Genomic DNA, 16,629 nt, shown 5'->3' with positions numbered 1-16,629 from the left:
TTAGCCTGCTGCAGCAGCGGCTCTCAAACAGCACTTGAGCAGCACAGAGGTGGTGGCTGTTTCTACAGAAGAACACTGGCACGGCAGCTCATTCTAATGACTGTACTGTAAGCAGTCTCCTATGCAAATATTTAATGTCCCATGATAAATCACATCTAAAAAATGCTGGAGAACCTGACTAACCAGATTAATGGAGTCAGGGAAAATCCATCTACAAAAAAATGAAAGGAAGGGGAACTATAAAAGCAAAGCAAAATCTGCTTTGGTGGCAGTTCCTACAAAACTTTGATTTTCAGTAATGGCTACAGAATATTGATGATTAGTGGTTTAGTCGGAAATTATTTAATGTAAACACTAAATTGAAGGGTTCAATCTTATTCAGCCTTTATACAATATTTTGAAACTAAGCTGCAATATCTACCACATGAGGCATGAAATCAATTAAAGAATGTTTATGCTCCAGCAGACTTGTAACTACACTGGTTAAAGTTCATCCAATTTGCTTCAAAACATTTTTGTTAATTTTCCAATCTGAATCTGGTATTCATTAAAGATGTTTAAATGTGGTCTCTTTCCAAAATCATTTGGTCTTCCTGGTTCTTCTCTAACGGGGTCTATGCTGGTCTGAATCTTACCCTTTTACAAACTCAACACACACATTTTATTAATACGGCTGTTTCCATTAGCAAAACTATCTAGGCTCTGCCTATTTTGCATTCAGTAATATTATGTCCTTCAATAGGTCAATTGCTGCATAGGAAAAGGACCATTGATACTGATAAGGTTTGGAACTGAAAGGCTTGTGAAGAGGAAGGTGCTCTGATAGGGATGCAGGGTAGGAATGGGAAAAAGGGATTATACTCCCACTTGATATCACACAATGGAAGAATATGTGCCAGGCTGCCTGATGTTAATGAGAGCGTAAATCTTCTCCATTCCCTACCCTTTGCCAGTCAGCAGCCCATCCCTGATAAACAACAACTGCTTTAAGTGAGTTATCTTCTCGTAGGCAGAGTACGAAATCATGGATATACAAAAGTGGGGCTTGAGCACATCTCTTGACTATGCTGGTGAAAGTACCTCATGTGTACATAAGGAGGTTGGGGAGTGATTCTGAATCCTGCAGGGGAGTGAGGACTGCTCAAAGATTAAATCAAGCTGTCTTCAGGTTGAGGACTTGTTTTTAATTAGCTCTAGTGATGCTCCAGGATCTCACTTCTAAAGTCCATGCAGGGAATCATGCCTACATGTCTACTGTTGTTATCATATGCTGAGTTTGGGACAGGCTAGAACAAGGGGTAGAAATAATTCCATTGAACCAAGAAAAAAAATATTTCAGATGCTCATATAATTCCTCAGGAAAATAAAGACACTCATCTTGTCACGAAGCCTTCCGATAGATGTGGGATGCCCGAGTAAAGTGTGAAGGGTGGAGAAGACAAAGGATTCTGCGCTCAGGTGTTTGCTTTCTTAGACCGATTATCAAACAAAATCCACTGTTTGATGGCAATTTGCATGACTGCCAGTTTTCCTTTCCCACAGACGACACTGGAAATAAGGAAATAAAGGGTACAGTGTCCTTCTTTATTGCTTTCTTTCCTACCACACTGTCAGTGATATATCCCAATGAAAAATAAGGCCAAAATGCCATGAAGTCTTAAGCTGCCTCTGTAAGGTGGTTGTGGGAGGAATACTTCTTTTGGTAGCCAAGCCAATTTATGCTGGCTTGACATGTTTGTGACGTTACAGCCTACAGCTTTAATTTCAACTTCCAGATTCATCAGACCTGAACCCTAACAGAAAATGTTAAGAACGTCCCAGCGGGCTCTCACCGCAGCCAGCACAGCAGGTGAACACATACACCCTTCAGTGGGAAAAATGTTCCACCTACATTCACAGTGAGCCTGGATTTGAATCAAAACTCCCTAAAAAGTTACAAGTGATACTACGCCCATGCCTTGGTGAAATGCTGTTTAAATTTTATATTAAAAACAATCAAATATCAGTGTAATAACATACAAATTCTCCAGAGTTTCTAACTTCAGACTGTTAGAAAGGACTATGCCAGAGACATGCACTGAAGCAAAACTGACAATCCAGTAAAAGCAAGTTTATTTTTTTCTGTTCAGTAAGATACAGAGCTCAGCACTTGCATAATATCTCTGGCCCCACCTTTGTTTTCTGAATGAAAGAACAATACACAATCCAACCCATGGCACCATTCTTCAGTGCCCTCCTTCCTCCTTGTCATTCACACCCTGTTAAATGCATTATCTTGTTAAACACACACCTGCAACGGCTCCGTACGCTTAAGGCCTGCAGCACCTCGTTCAAAAATCTTCTCATGTCAAGCACAGGATATTTAATTTTATTACTTGTGCATTATTTATAATGAACAAAAATGAGCAACTCTTTTTTCCTGACCTACCCCAGTTAATCCCAAATTTAGGCTAATGTTTCTTTTATTTGACTTTTTAGGGGAGGATACCAGAGTGTATTATCTCAAACTAAAAATAAACAATAACAGAAAAAATCCATCGTCCTTCATAAGGGATAAGCTGGAAGGCATTACGAGGACTATTTAATTTATGATGGTCAATTGCACTCATACAAATCGCTCTTGTATCTTGTATTTTTTTTTACCACGGCAGAAAACATCAGTTCTAGTATCAGTTGTCCTTCGGGGTTTGCCACATGTCTAGTGGCAAACTAGACCTTAATTCCACAGCATGCAACCCATCATTTCCTAGGAAACGGCAGGTACCAAGAAATAGTAGGATGAGGTGATTTAAATGATAACAACTTTATTGAACTTTCCATGCATACAGTAACAGATCTTATTCATCATCTTTCTCTAATTACTTTTGAAAGGTCCATTTGTGTGACCCACAAACTGGCATTATGTCTGTTATGGCATGCATAGATCGCCCTTTCCATGTCTTTGGTCTCCTGAAATTTAAGCTCTCTACCTGCAATTTGATATACTGCATAAAATGCAAATCAGATGATACTAGGGCAGTTTTTTGTGAGTTTTTGATTGCGTTACTTTCGATGACTGTAACACTACGGAACTGCTGGAGTTCTGCACCGTGTAACACAACCCTGGCTGTTTCCTATGCATCAATTTTAATAAGTTTTCTTTTATACAAATGATAATGCTTGAAAAGTAATTCAAAAAATCTGCGATGTTTAGCATAAATGTGTATAGGGTATTTTTCCTTTTAAAAGAACTTGTGGGTTGTACAAATAGAAGAAAAACTTTAAGGAATCACCTGTGATAAATATCAGATGTAAAATTAATGACTTAATAACTAGGAAAAGAAACAAAACTATTACTATTAAAACTGTGCAAATAGCACAAGTTGACACAATAGCAGATAACAAGTCCTCCTACAGATTGTAGACTGTAGGAGGAACTGTAAACAGACCTGTAAACTGCACTCATATATTCAGTACTGCTAAATCCAAAATACAGGCACAAAGAATACTTTCAAAGCACAGGAAGTTTTTAATTGACAACTGGGAATTGTTATGGTAGAAAAACTTTAAAAAGAGAAAAATCTGGTAAATTTGTGAAGTTTACGTTTCCTAAATTCCTGCCTGATTCTTGAAATACTCTGATCTCCTCCAGAGTCTATGAATTATAAATAGCTGCAAACCAGTAATTATATTGTAGTTAACTACTTATACTCTCACTATGTGTTTTTTAGTAGTTTTGTAGGTAAATTATTTAATCATAATTAAAAAGAGTGGTACCAGCAGCATACCGTTCAGATACAGCCGTACCCAGTGACAAGGTTGTTCTTCCTGCATGGCTTGGATTTGGTGAAAGTGGGCAGAAAGTCAGAAAATAAAATTACTGAAGTATAAGAGGAAGAAATGTAGGTAAACAATCAGGGTAACAGATTTAAGAGGAAGTACATGAAGGTATGAAAAGTAGTTTAAATTTTGACACATACTATAGGCCAGTGTTTCCTGGACCTGTGCAAGTCCTAACTCACCGTGAAGAGTCTCTCGCTGCCTCAGTAGCAAATTAGAATAAATGAGATATATATCTACATTCCTGCTTACTCCTGATCGACTCCTAGATGCACATGTACAAGAACGGTGTTGCAAACAGAGCACAGAATGGGGCAGCAGAAATTCTTGATTCTCAGCTCATCAGATGTACCCATCTTCTTCAGGACAGTGGGTGACTGAAATGTGCTCCAGTAATTTTTAGGTTGATTAAAAGACAGAGAAGAAAAAGAGAAGAAAACCAGGTGTGGTACGAGTGAACTGGGGCCATCTTACTCATTACTGTAGGTAAACTTAAAAGCAAGATACTGTCCTTTTTGGAAACAGAATTACACTTTTTAAAAGAATCTGCTTATAAAGCCTTGCATGTTATAAAATTATCAGACCTGATCCCTGCACCTACTGCCGAGTAGACCACTTTTAAATTTCCCACAGTGTGGGGATTACAGTCAATAAATTGTGGGACAAAGCCACAGTTTTCAATAGAGGAATCTAACTGTTCAGACTTTCCATTGCCTTCAGAAGACTTCTGTAGAGAACTGACCATTGCACAGCGTCATGAAGGCAAACACTGGAGTAATAGGTAGAACACTGTTAGTATACTGTACACTTGGAGTACAGTATATGATATCAATATCAATATAATTTATCATATAAGAAGCAGGTCAAGCTAACGAAGCTATTGAATTGGAAAAAATAGAAGCTCTAGGCAGGCAAAATGATAAAATTCAGCATATGCCATGATGAAACAAGCAGAGAACAGAACAGCGAGCAAAAGTAACGAAGTAAAGAAGAATAGCTATGCCTGCGCTTCACCATTTGGATTACAACATCATTCCTTAGGACAGGGTTCCAGCTGTACAGTGGGCTGCACAAAACTAATTATTTTAGGCTGCAACTCCAGACATAATGTTGCTTGAATAAGCCAGTACTGTTGTACATTTTTATTGTAGTTGGTAAAAATGTGTGCTGAACAACAGCATGAAATCCTTTTCAGAAAGAAGAGCTGGAATCCTCATCAGCACAGTATCTACATTGTGTGACAAGAAAAAGGTTAACACATGAACATCCATTTCTTGGCCATCCACAAAGCATGACTTCATGGTTCCTGCAGCAGTGTCAAAAGATGGCAAGATGTTGTACACGCAAGGCTCAAGGAACAACTAGGAGATATATTTGAGCAAAACCAAGACAACAAAGAGTGAGCAAGATGCTAACATATCCCAAAGAAGAGAAAAGTGTTTCATGCAGAATGGTCAGAGTGGGTGCCTCTGGGTATTGTCTGCAGAAGTTAATTTTTCTGGAAAGCACACTCAGATATTCTGTAAATCCCCAAACACAAGCAAACTAATTTAGATGTGGTATGAGGTTTGGCACCAGGGAAAGAAAAACTGTACAGTTTATGGAACTGTCTGACAGTTTCTAGGCAGAAAATAATGGGTTTGGAGAATTTTAAATGCTGTGGCAACCGCAGGTCAATGTCCTTCCCACCATTTCTGCTTGGTAACAAGGTATCTCAGAAACAAATTGATGCCACTAATGTAACAATCCTCCAAAAGAAAAAGTTGCCCATCTTGTTTAAGCACTGGAAAAAAACGGGTTTCAACTTGTCAAAAAAGCCTAACCTTAGGACAAGACTTTCCTCCTTAAGTACAAGCCTGACTGAAACTATCCGTTGCAAAGTTATGTATGGCCGGCAGCGTGGCTGTGGTACCTTCCTGCGGACTGGGACTCGTGAGTCGAAGCTCTTTCTATAGACTCCCGCCTAAGTCTGCTCCTGATGTGAGTGGTTCGCTAGGCATCAAAACCAACTGTATGCCAATATGAGCCAGAGGACTCCCTTTACGTGCCATGACTACAACCTTAATATGCCATAATAATGCTTTCCTGATGAGCTATAAACACTTGGGATTGATCTTGAATAGAACTGGAAAGAGTTGAAGTCCTGCTTACTTGCTAAAGCAGGGACGGCTTTCTCAGGAAGAATGCAGATGCAAGTGGTAGAATAAAACTGGAGGTAAGTGGATGATCTACAAGTTTCTCCGTCTAATAAAATAGCTTTCCTGTACTTACACCTAATGTAAAAACCTCAACATTGATACACGTGCATTTTGCAAGGCAGAACAGCAAACATGACAGAGCTGGGCACTGCGTAACAGTGCTTTGCATAAGAACTCATGAAATCATTGCTTGATTTTTAGTCAATTTTGCCACATAGCATATGTTGTTCCAAACTGCTGTAATCTGCAAGTGGAACATGCAGCTTGTGATTAGCTGGCTCTGGGAGCTGAACTAACCCCAAATTTGATAGAGAGTCATGAGTAGGAAACAATTTAGTTGTTCTCTAGGGTAAAGAATGGAAAGAAAAAGGCATGTGTGGACTAATACATTGCAGTGCTGACCCACCCTTTAATTTGGGGAGTGGAGTCAAACAATTCCTCTGCCTCACTTCATATGGAAAACTGAGTTTGTCTTTGGACTATTGCTGTAAAGCAAGGGATACTCCCACAGCATCTGAAACAAAGGCTAGTAATGTTGGAGGAAAGACATCTCCTGATTTCCACAGACATTGGGTGAGGCTCAAACTTTATACACTTTTGGAGTGAGCTAACTGAATAAATGAGCCAAACTGTATTGGCCATTATGAAGGATTAGTATTTAGAGGCAACAAGAGTATCAGAGAGAGCTAATGTCGCTAGAACTTTTTGCAAATGCAGAAATTCAGTCACAATATTAAAAAATTACCGCAATTCTGTACTTCTCAGTAAAAACATTCACAACCTTTTGAACAATAACGAGCAGGAACCCATTCTATTTAATGAAATTTATATATACAAATCTATCTTCTACTTGCTTGTCTAATTGACATTTGGCTGCATTCTTTTTTTGTCGGGTCCGTTTTAACAAGTGCAGTAGAAATAAAAGACTTCAGAATATCTTGGGTACTGCAGCTGAAAACAGCTTCTGAACTGAAGCAAATCTGTGTCTCTTCAGTGAAATGAATAGACCCCTTCAGTCTGAACCAGCTGAGAACCAACCTCTTTTGGGTTCCTTTCTGGAAATACTTTAATTGAATTAATTCCCCACAGTAAACACAAATGTCGTTGTCCTGGGCTGCTGCTGTTGGGACAAGACTAACATACTCTGTCTTTGAATTTAAAACTCTCTGGTCCTTTTACTGTCTTCATTTCTGGCAAGACACAAGATGCATTTTTTTTCCAGCAAAATTACTATCTTTCTATGCTTTGCCAATTTTCTCCCTTACGTTTTGTTTCGTTTTTTGGGGGGATTTTTGGGGGGTTTTGTTGCGGGGGGGGGGGGGGCGGTAGTGGTGGTGTAATTTCCCCTCTCCGTTCCCTGGCTGTCAAATTAAGGCACGCCAGTCCGGCAATACGAGGAGCTGCTGCCCCTGGAAGCTGCTGCCAGCCGCAGGGGTGGGCGCTGGGGATGCTGCGGGCACGGGGGTGTGCGGAGGCCGTGGCATTCCTCGCGTGTTCCAAGGGAAGAGGGCTGCGCCTGTGCTGGGCGATCCCTGCCACACCAAAGGGCTCCAAGCACCGCGCTCACTGCAAAGTCCTGCTCCTCTGCCACCTCAGGCGGTTCCCTCCCAGCAGCGGGAAAGGAACAGGTAAAGTTTTCGGTGCCCTTCCCACCCGCGACCCCGGCTCCACCAGGAACTTCCCTGCTGCAGCCCCGCCCCGGGGGTGAACCCGCTGCCCCGGGGGGGACACACCGTGCCCGCGCCAGCCCCCTACTCACCGGTCTCCCCATCATCATCATCCTCATCATCTTCCTCCTCCTCCCCCTCCAGATCCAGCAGCACATCTTGGTTCTCCACATTCATCCTCCCGAAGTTGCGGCTCCCGGCCCCCGCTCCCCCGCCGCCGGGGAGGCGAGCCCGCCCCGAGCCCTCCCTGCCCCGGAGGCGGAGCGGCGGGGGCGGGCGGGGCGGCCATCGCCTTCTCCCCGGCTGGGCGAGCCCAGGCCACGGGCGAGAGCCCGTCCTGCGGCTCCCGGCCCTGCACAGCTCCCGCCTGAACCCGCTGAAGGTGGGGACAGCCGAGCTCCACGCGGGGTTCGGGGCCCGCGGCCACGCAGCTCCCTCCTCCCCGCATCCCCGCGAATGTGCAGCGGGCTGGAGCTGCCGGGACGGGGAGAAGGCACTTACCTGTCTTTGGGGCAGAGAGGGGCGGAGACCATTAACAAAATCGTGCTCTGTAAGCAAGGGCATTTACGTGCTTCATTAATAGGATCCTGAATGACTAACTTGGAAAAACATCATTGTGAGTTTTGTTCTGGTTTTTTTTGCAGTTGGCCGCATCTTAAATTCATATTCATGATCATACCATAAGCTGATCAAACACCATCTTAAAACTAACTAGGGAACACTTTTCCTTAACAGGATCCAGAGCAAAGTTTTTACAAAGATTTCTCTGGTTCTGTCCATATTTCGTCCACCTTTTCAAAATTGGGGCAGGAGTGAAACCCCTGTGTCTTCTTAAAGTGTGCCAAATTATGCACCCAAGCACTGAAGAACTCACCATTGCTAGATACTTCTGAAATGTGAAACCCACATATGTAAAACAAACAAACAAAAAAACAAAAAAAACCCAGTAAGTATTGGCAGAGTTATCTGGAGAAGTTAGCAAAAGTTGGAGGGGGAAAGCTCAAGGACTGAATAAAAAGCCATAAAAAGCCCATATCTAGAGCTCTACTGATGTATTCAACTCAGCTGACTGTTTCACAGGTGAGAGGTTGTCCTCATCTCCATCTTAGTCTGCAGATACAGACTAGGAGAATTTTGCAACATGGGGAATGCAGAATTGTCACTATGCAGAAATGCTGAGGGGGCAGAGGTGCTCACCAAAAGGGATTTGCGTGCTCAGCAATACACCAATCTACTCACTTGTATTGGGTCCAGGGGAAAGTAGAGAGTTCCTCAAATGGAAAAACATCTGGAGGAGTGCCCAGAGAGGAACTGGACTGAGCTTGAATAATGGGAAGAAATGGAAATAAGGCTGGAAAAATGGATTGAAGAAATGGGGGAGTCCTGTTTGGGGAAAGGAGAAAAGACCAAGATAACCTTTTTCTTTTCCCCTTGCATAAAGCAATAAATACCTATAAGCAATTTATTTTCAGTCTCTGTTCTATTGCTGATACCCAAATGGCCCACAGGATCCAGGATGTCTAAAGTATACATAGAAGAATCTGGACCAAAAGCCATTTGTCAAATAAGCTAGTCGCTTACTATTATGGTTATCTGTTGTCAAGCAGCTGTGGGTTAGGGTCACATCAGGGCCTGGCAGCACAGCGAGTCTAACTGCAAGCACTTTCTGACAAAACTGAGTTGAGAAATTTAATTGGGAAGTTTTGAAGCAACTCTGCTTAGCACGGACCCGTTCACATTCATCGCTTGGAAAGAGGAGTAGTCTGCAAGGACATTTGTAAATTCATCAGAATGGAAACTACCTCTGCTGACCTTAATGGTGCCAGCACCAGTATTAGCAAACGAGTGTTACCTGCACCATCTGACACCGAGCATTTTTCTCACTCTGTTAGCTAAAGAAAGCATCACAGAACTGAACCAGAGGAGGGCAATGCCATGGGTGGGATACCTGGTAAGGGGTAATGCTGCATCGTAAGACATATGTTTTCGTGTGTCCCAAGTTTGATATACAGCATGCCGCCCTGTGACACAGCCAGTCTGCCCCTGACCATCTCAGCATGTACCTTACTCATTGTCACAACCACTTGCCAGGTTTCATACTTGGTGAGGTTACAAGGACAGGGTGAATTACCCCGCTCCTTGCGGGGAGCGTTTACCCCAGGCTGACTCAGCCACAGACACCGCATGGTTTTGATGTGTCCAGCAAACAGTGGCAGCAACATCATTATATACCTGTGTTATGTAATATTCAGCTGCCTACCTTCCTTGTGTGTCCTCCCCAAACTGTGGTCCCAGTGGTGAGATCTTATTTCCTAAATGATGGGAGGAGGGTGGGGAATCTTAGAGACAAGGTAGAGCTTAGGACTCTGACGTGAGATTTGTGCACTCTCAGATACACACTAGGGACATCATTGTTACCTTAGTTACCTGCTTCCTATTTTCACATTTCATGAATGAAAATGTAATCAAAAAGCTGCTAAGTACAAAAAAAAAAAGTGTACAAAAGGAGCATTTCAAAACCAGGCTATACACAAAACGTATTTTTTTAACCTGATACAGGTAGAGGACCTACATCTTCAGTGCTACTCTCACTGTAAGATTTCTCCCAGCAATTACAGAACATAAAGATTGTGTAGGCTTCATTCAGCCCTCAATACCTGAATGTTCAGCTTTGTAGACTACTTCAGAGCCGAGTTATCTGAAAAGGCCATGGAAGTACCGTGTCTAAAATGCCTGTAAAACCTTCTGAAAATGCATAGCTATTTGTTTTTTAACTTTATACCTGATGCAAATATTTCCATGTGTACTTTTGGCAAATCATCAAAGCTTCAGAAGCTTGGTTTGGTTACTTCTGAAAAACAGAGATTAAAAAAAAAATAGGAAATGAAGAGAAAAATGCAACAGCACCACCCTGCTGCCATCTCTTTGTCAGACACATAATAACAAAAGATATACTCAAAGAATTGCAGTTGTGTAACCTCTAGCAGGCAAACAGGGTTTTTCAAAAGTCAGTTGAAATGAGAAAGTTAGACTAAACCAAATTCTTCTTCTCTCCCCAGTTCAAGCATGGCTGTTTTCAATTTATTGAAGAAGAAATAAAAATGTTTTAACATTTCTGGTAGTCAGAAACAGAGCCGAAGTCCATGGAGCCAGTGGAAAAATTGCTTCCATGAGTAAGGGTTTCATAGCAACCATAACAACATAGGTCAGGAAGCGACTAAAAGAGATAGTTTAGTCCAGTCGTGACAAAAGCTGGTGACAGGCACCAAGTCTCTTAACTGGCATGGATTTGGGCTGGCACCAGGGTCTCTGAATCATAGGGCCTTTGACAGTGGATCTGGCTCTGGCATCATCGCTGGTCTGGTCCAGCCCTCAGCAGTAAAACAGGTTTGAACGTATCCAGACATTGGTGACAAATATTTGCCGGTCATCTGCTCCACAGTCTCCAGTGAGGTAGGTAAGTTCTCCCCAGGCAAGCTCTTGCCAGGGTTTCACTCCTGTTGATACTCAGCCAAAATAGTTTTGCAGCAATTGAGGTTGTTTTCTTCTTGTCCTTCTTGCAGCATCCATGAGAACAGCTGGTTGTTGTCCTCTTAATAACAACAACATGTTACACATGGAAAAACTATCATCACCTTAATTCCTCTGAAGCTCTTCTCATCCAGACTACACAAACCCAGGTCTTTCAGCCTTCCAACACATACCACGTCTGTGCTTTCCTCTCTGCTAAGAAGTTAGTGTAAAAAACTCAGTGTGAGACTCTATGGAAGGAGAAGGTGATATTATTTTACAAAATCTCTAAATACATTGGCTTTATCCATTCACAGTCATTTTCTCAATGATTTCATTCACTTACTTACACTCTCACACCCACATACTCACAAGAACCAAGTTGTAAGTGTTCAGGTGGTCAGGTCTGGATCACTTGTGTCCAACATAGAGGACAAGGGGCCGTGGAGAATATCATCCTTGGAGATATTCAAAAGCCATCTGGACCTGGTGTTGGGCAATCAGTTCTAGGTGTCTCAGCTTGAGCAGGGAGGTTGGACCAGATGACCTCCAGAGGTGCCTTCCAAACTCAACCATTCTGTGATTCTGTGAAGGGACACCAGGTATCAGGTCCTCATCACATCTGTTAAACAATGACAAACTAATTTTAGGACATTGACTGTGATTCTTTTGCATCAGAATTTTGCTTACTTCCACCTCCATAAATTTTAGGCAAGTCTGCTCCAAGTTCCTTAAGGCCATAGTCTGTATTACAGCTGGGCTGAAGGGAAAAGGAATGGCATATGTGATATGCTGTAATCTTCTTCCCATCTTCCTGTTGTTAGAGTGTAAGGGTCTTCTGCTGACAGGTCAATTGTGGTTGGTTTTACTGGAGTGCAGGCCTCCTGGGCTTAACACAGGCAACAGTCCTCAATTTTACTCTTGTGGACTATGTCCTTGTTTATGAATATAGTTCATTTTTTACATTGTTCTGCTGTTTCTTGTGCTTAGGCAGCTATACCCATTCATACTTCATTTCTGCCATCTTAATATTTCCATTACAAGTCAGTACCTCTGTACATCTTCTTTCATTGCCTAACCCTTTATTTTAAGGTACAGCGCCCAACAGCAAATACTGTATTCCACGTAAGAACTCACCCACGGTGAATACAATTGCTGTACCATTTTGAATGTGATGTTCCTTCTAACAATTACTTTTTTTTTGCAGCAGTATCACTTTGTCATCTCATATTTCTATTGCACTCTGCAATAGTCTTAGATTAATTTCTGCAGTTGAGTTCTTTGTCAGGCTATTTCCCCTTTTGTACTTCTGTAGTTGATTTTCTGCTTCTAAGTGGACCTTTTTTTCTCCTTGATTTTATTATATTTCCTCATTTGACCAACTCTTTCTCATCTGTCAAGATAATTTTGAATTCAGATGTTGTCTTTCACAGTGCTCGCGAAGTGCTGGGGGAGAAAATCCATACTGCTTAAACCATAGGCATAGCAGAATAAAGACCATGAGCATCAAGGAAGTGGAGAGTCAGCAAATGTGGAGGACTGGTAGGTTAAAAAAAACCAAACTTGGAGGGAAAGGGTTTTATGGGAAAGCTATCAATTATTGAAAGATACTGTATTAAGGCTGATACAACAAATTATATCAGTGAAGAAAAAATTTGGGAAGAATAACAGGAGAAAAGTATCACTGTGTGAGGAATTCTTTAAGGATATGAATGTCAAGGTGGTCCATCACTGTGGGATTCATTGCAGAGCAAAGAACACACATGTCTTTCTGTTCTGCGTTCTTAGGTGGAATGAAAGAGGCAATTATCCCAGAGACCAAAGAAAGTCTATTATTTCACATTGCATAAAACATTAGACTTTTTAATAACTGCTGGGATATTGTACCTCAGTGTCTGAAAGCAGGTGAATTTTAAAGCATTACTGAAAGAGTTTGAAACTCAGTAACAGAAAAGAGACCATTTGAAATGATCTATTAGATAGGCCTGCAAAGGCCCTGTTCTAATGGAAAAATAAGATCAGGGAGAAAATAAAACCAAATAAAATTATTATTCCTCACAAGAAACTCTCTTAAGTGCATAGAATTATTCAGAAATTTGCTGCATTGAAAGTCAGCAAAAGAAAATGTAGAAGAATGTACTTCTAGTTCACCAAACCATATATTTTCCCTGGTACTGTTAAATTGGTGCTTACAATCTGTTCAAGAATAGAGAAAAATTACTGTGAAGAGTTTGGAGTTCATTTTGTTTCAGCAAGCTCTTGTGTTTATTTCAGTATGATTCACAGATAGGGATTGAATGCAGTGAAGCATTAAAGGAAATGAAAATTACCCAAACCCTGTACAGCTCTAGTATTTTTCTTTTACTTCGGTCATGTTTCCAATTGTATGTAATCCTCCCAGATTTCTTAATTCTTACTCTTGCATGCAACCTCCAGTCGGAGATGACAACTTCAGTCTCTTTTGCCCTCTATTGAAGTGAATTGGTAATAACAATTGCCAATAAAATGTGAGCTACAATATATAAAAGAGGATATAAATAATTGATCTCAGACCAGTGGTATGTGTAATTACTTTATGTAAAAGTCTCATAAGTGCTGCCAAGTCTTCCGTTGGATCCTACCTATGTGTTCATTTTACCTTCTTTTACTATCTGTCCTTAGTACGGGATATAAGTCTACGGCAAACTTTTTGTCTGACATTTCTAACCTGTTTAATACAAAGCTCTTAATTCTTAGGAAAGGTCTATACATGGCCAATGGATATCTAAGAATAAGAGAGTCAGAGTTCAAATAGTTTTATTTTTCTAACACAAATGTCTTACCTCAAATAGTTCAGCATACATAAATTTCAGGGAGTTAATGGAGTTATTTCATCAGGTAAATTATGATCAATTGCATACAATCATTTAATTTGTAGTGTGCTATACTAGTTTTATGATATTTTAATTGTACTTACAGAAAACCAGTTTAGATCCCTGTCTGCCTGGATATCCCTAAGTCACAGGAAATGGCTGTAGCAAATCTTATTCTTCAAGAGAGAGCATGTTCTCAGTCATCCTGTCTTACACTGCAAGCCCTCAGTAAACTGCAAACATTACTATAGGCAGGTGGTATGGAAGGCAAAGTCATTCACATGGGTTAGTTAGTTCAGGCACGGTATATGACTAGACCTTTCCAATCCTGTGCTAGTACCTCTGCATATTGCTGCCTTTTGCCTGGGGATATACCAAGCTTCTCCAAATTAGCTGTGGTAGCTGAGCATCATGTTCAGCTGACGGAGAAGGTATGTCCCACACTTGTGAGACTGCAAACACGTTTTTGACTTAGTGCTCTGAGAAGATGCAAAGAGCAACCTTAAGTACTGACCTGAAACCCAGGGAAATTGTTAAACTAATTTGAATATAGTGCAGCATTATCGTGTCCGAGTGCAGGTACAGTCTGGGTGGGAAAGTAAAGGAGAGGAGTACACACAACCACATCGTATAACTGAGTGTTCACTCTACACTGGGAAGCGCTAACCGTGGATATATATTCTCAGAGGAGTAAAAAACTGACCTTACCTTGTGATAAACATGCATATGGGATTTTATCATGATAAGGTCAGAAAGGGCTGTCATGGCACAGTCAGACTAACTCATGTGGGTTACATCCCTTCCCCTCATCGTCACCATCTCCCCTTACTGTGGTGGCCGATGCATCCCACACTGCAGCTCGTGCTAATTTTTACTGTACTTCCAGCAGGATAAGCAAATGCTCCCTCCTTGTGCTTTCAGAAAGGCTCTGTGGTTGTGGTAAGCAAAGTGCTTTCAGTGACTGCTACTGTACATCTCCACCAATTGTAAGCACAGCTTTTCCGTTAAAAGTTGAAGAGAGGGGAAGAAAGAGGAATTCTGAAATCAACCCCACAATTAAATAAGTGAAGACTTAATGTCAAAATACTTCACAGCACTTTTAAGGATAACTTGGTTCTATCCTGTGGCCACGAAACAATCTTAAAATAACTTGTCAATAATCGTATCCTGCAGGGATAAAATAGGACCTCTAGCTTTAATGAAAAACCTGGCAATCAAGCTTCATAAGCCTTTACTTATAGCTGAAAGCAAGAATATAAATGCACAAGAAAACACTTAGCAACAGTTTGATTTGTCTTTGTGATTCTGATACTCAGCAGTTCCTCCCGACAAGTAAAGGGAAGCTTCAAACTCCTTTGGCTCCTTCTCTTCCAGCAGAAAGGAAACAGCTTTCTGCTACTTCTGGATCAGAGTTCTTATATCAAGATGGGTAGCTCTCCTGCTGGGGCTGGTCTTAATTTGCAACAGTCCCTCATCTAATCTCCAGCAACATCCCTGTTGCTGGGTTGCTCCGCTATGTCTGTACTTGCTTGTGGTCGTGTAACTGGTGTACATCAGTGGACTCCACAATTCATGATGTGAGAGCATTCTGTGACAGGCTTTAACGCTCACGCAGGAGTTGGAGGAGCACATATGTCTGTCTCTATGTACTCATCAACGCCCCTTCCTCTCTTCTGCAAAGGGAAACGGTCTGGTCACCCGTCCTTCCTCCTTCTCCCCTCCCTTGTGCCATGTTGCACCTCACTGCATTTCACCTTTGCTCCAGGAGGGAATTACACTGATAGGCAGATAGGGAGAGTCCTGATCATCCTGAAAGATGAGGAAGGAGGGGTTCTGCTGTACCCTGGTTTGGAGCCCCAGGAGAAATATCGATGTGCTTTGCAGTGTCCTCATTGCACTTGAAAGAGAAATTGATCCTTTTTCACATATCTTCCATGCCTTGCAAAATGCAAGATAGAAGAACACTCTTATTTATTACTATGCAGCGTTAAAAATATATATATGTCTTAGAGTGTGAGAATTTTCTAACCTCAATGTATAACTCTGTTTTAAGCAGCTTCTTTTTTCTTTCCCTGTGTCATTTTTCCCTTTTATTTTCTATCGAAAGTGAGCTTACATGAGCCTTAAGATATTAGTGGGATAAGACCGATATCATTCACCAGATAGAAGTAGGAAAGGAAACAGATAGATGTGTGAGGAAGCTGGGACCAGAAACTGAGTTACCCATCCTTTGCCGCGTGTTTGACACCTGCGGTGATTTTAAAGTGAGGAGTTTGCTCTGTTTGTCTCTGTGGCTTCAGCCTGCTCAGTGCAGGCTGCTGCATTGCCAGGAATGTGGATGCTTTCTGCTGCCCGGGATCCTGTTTTGTTACCGCTTCCTCCTTCGGCCACGTGCCAGAAAATCACCTTGGAAACCCAGGCACTAGTTTCCATGGTCACTTGGAGGAATATATGTTTCCTTCCATTGCGTTGTGTATTAGGAGGAGGAAACTCACAAGCTTTTTTTCCTGGAGTAAGTTCAGTGGCATTGGACTGAAAGGGCTGCATCATGACCTGATTTCCTCCATCGAATCCCCAGCGAAA

The 16,629-nt window shown here is 41.6% G+C and overlaps 1 protein-coding gene across 1 annotated transcript in view; it reads right to left on the bottom strand.

The window, feature by feature from the left end:
• ANO6 (anoctamin 6) overlaps nucleotides 1-8,918 on the bottom strand; it is a gene marked incomplete at its 3' end in the record, with an annotated part of 76,321 nt that extends 67,403 nt beyond the window's left edge. The window contains exon 1 of the mRNA XM_081997401.1: nucleotides 7,777-8,918. Coding sequence (XP_081853527.1) covers nucleotides 7,777-8,248 — 472 coding nt within the window. The 5' untranslated portion in view covers nucleotides 8,249-8,918. The remainder of the gene's footprint in view (nucleotides 1-7,776) is intronic.
• Nucleotides 8,919-16,629: the final 7,711 nt, after the last annotated feature.

Source organism: Phaethon aethereus (genome assembly GCF_964289735.1).
Source record: "Phaethon aethereus genome assembly, chromosome: 1".
Classification (NCBI taxonomy): Eukaryota; Metazoa; Chordata; class Aves; order Phaethontiformes; family Phaethontidae; genus Phaethon; species Phaethon aethereus.
Note: the sequence above shows the minus strand (reverse complement) of the source record. Positions and strands in the feature narration are given on the sequence as shown.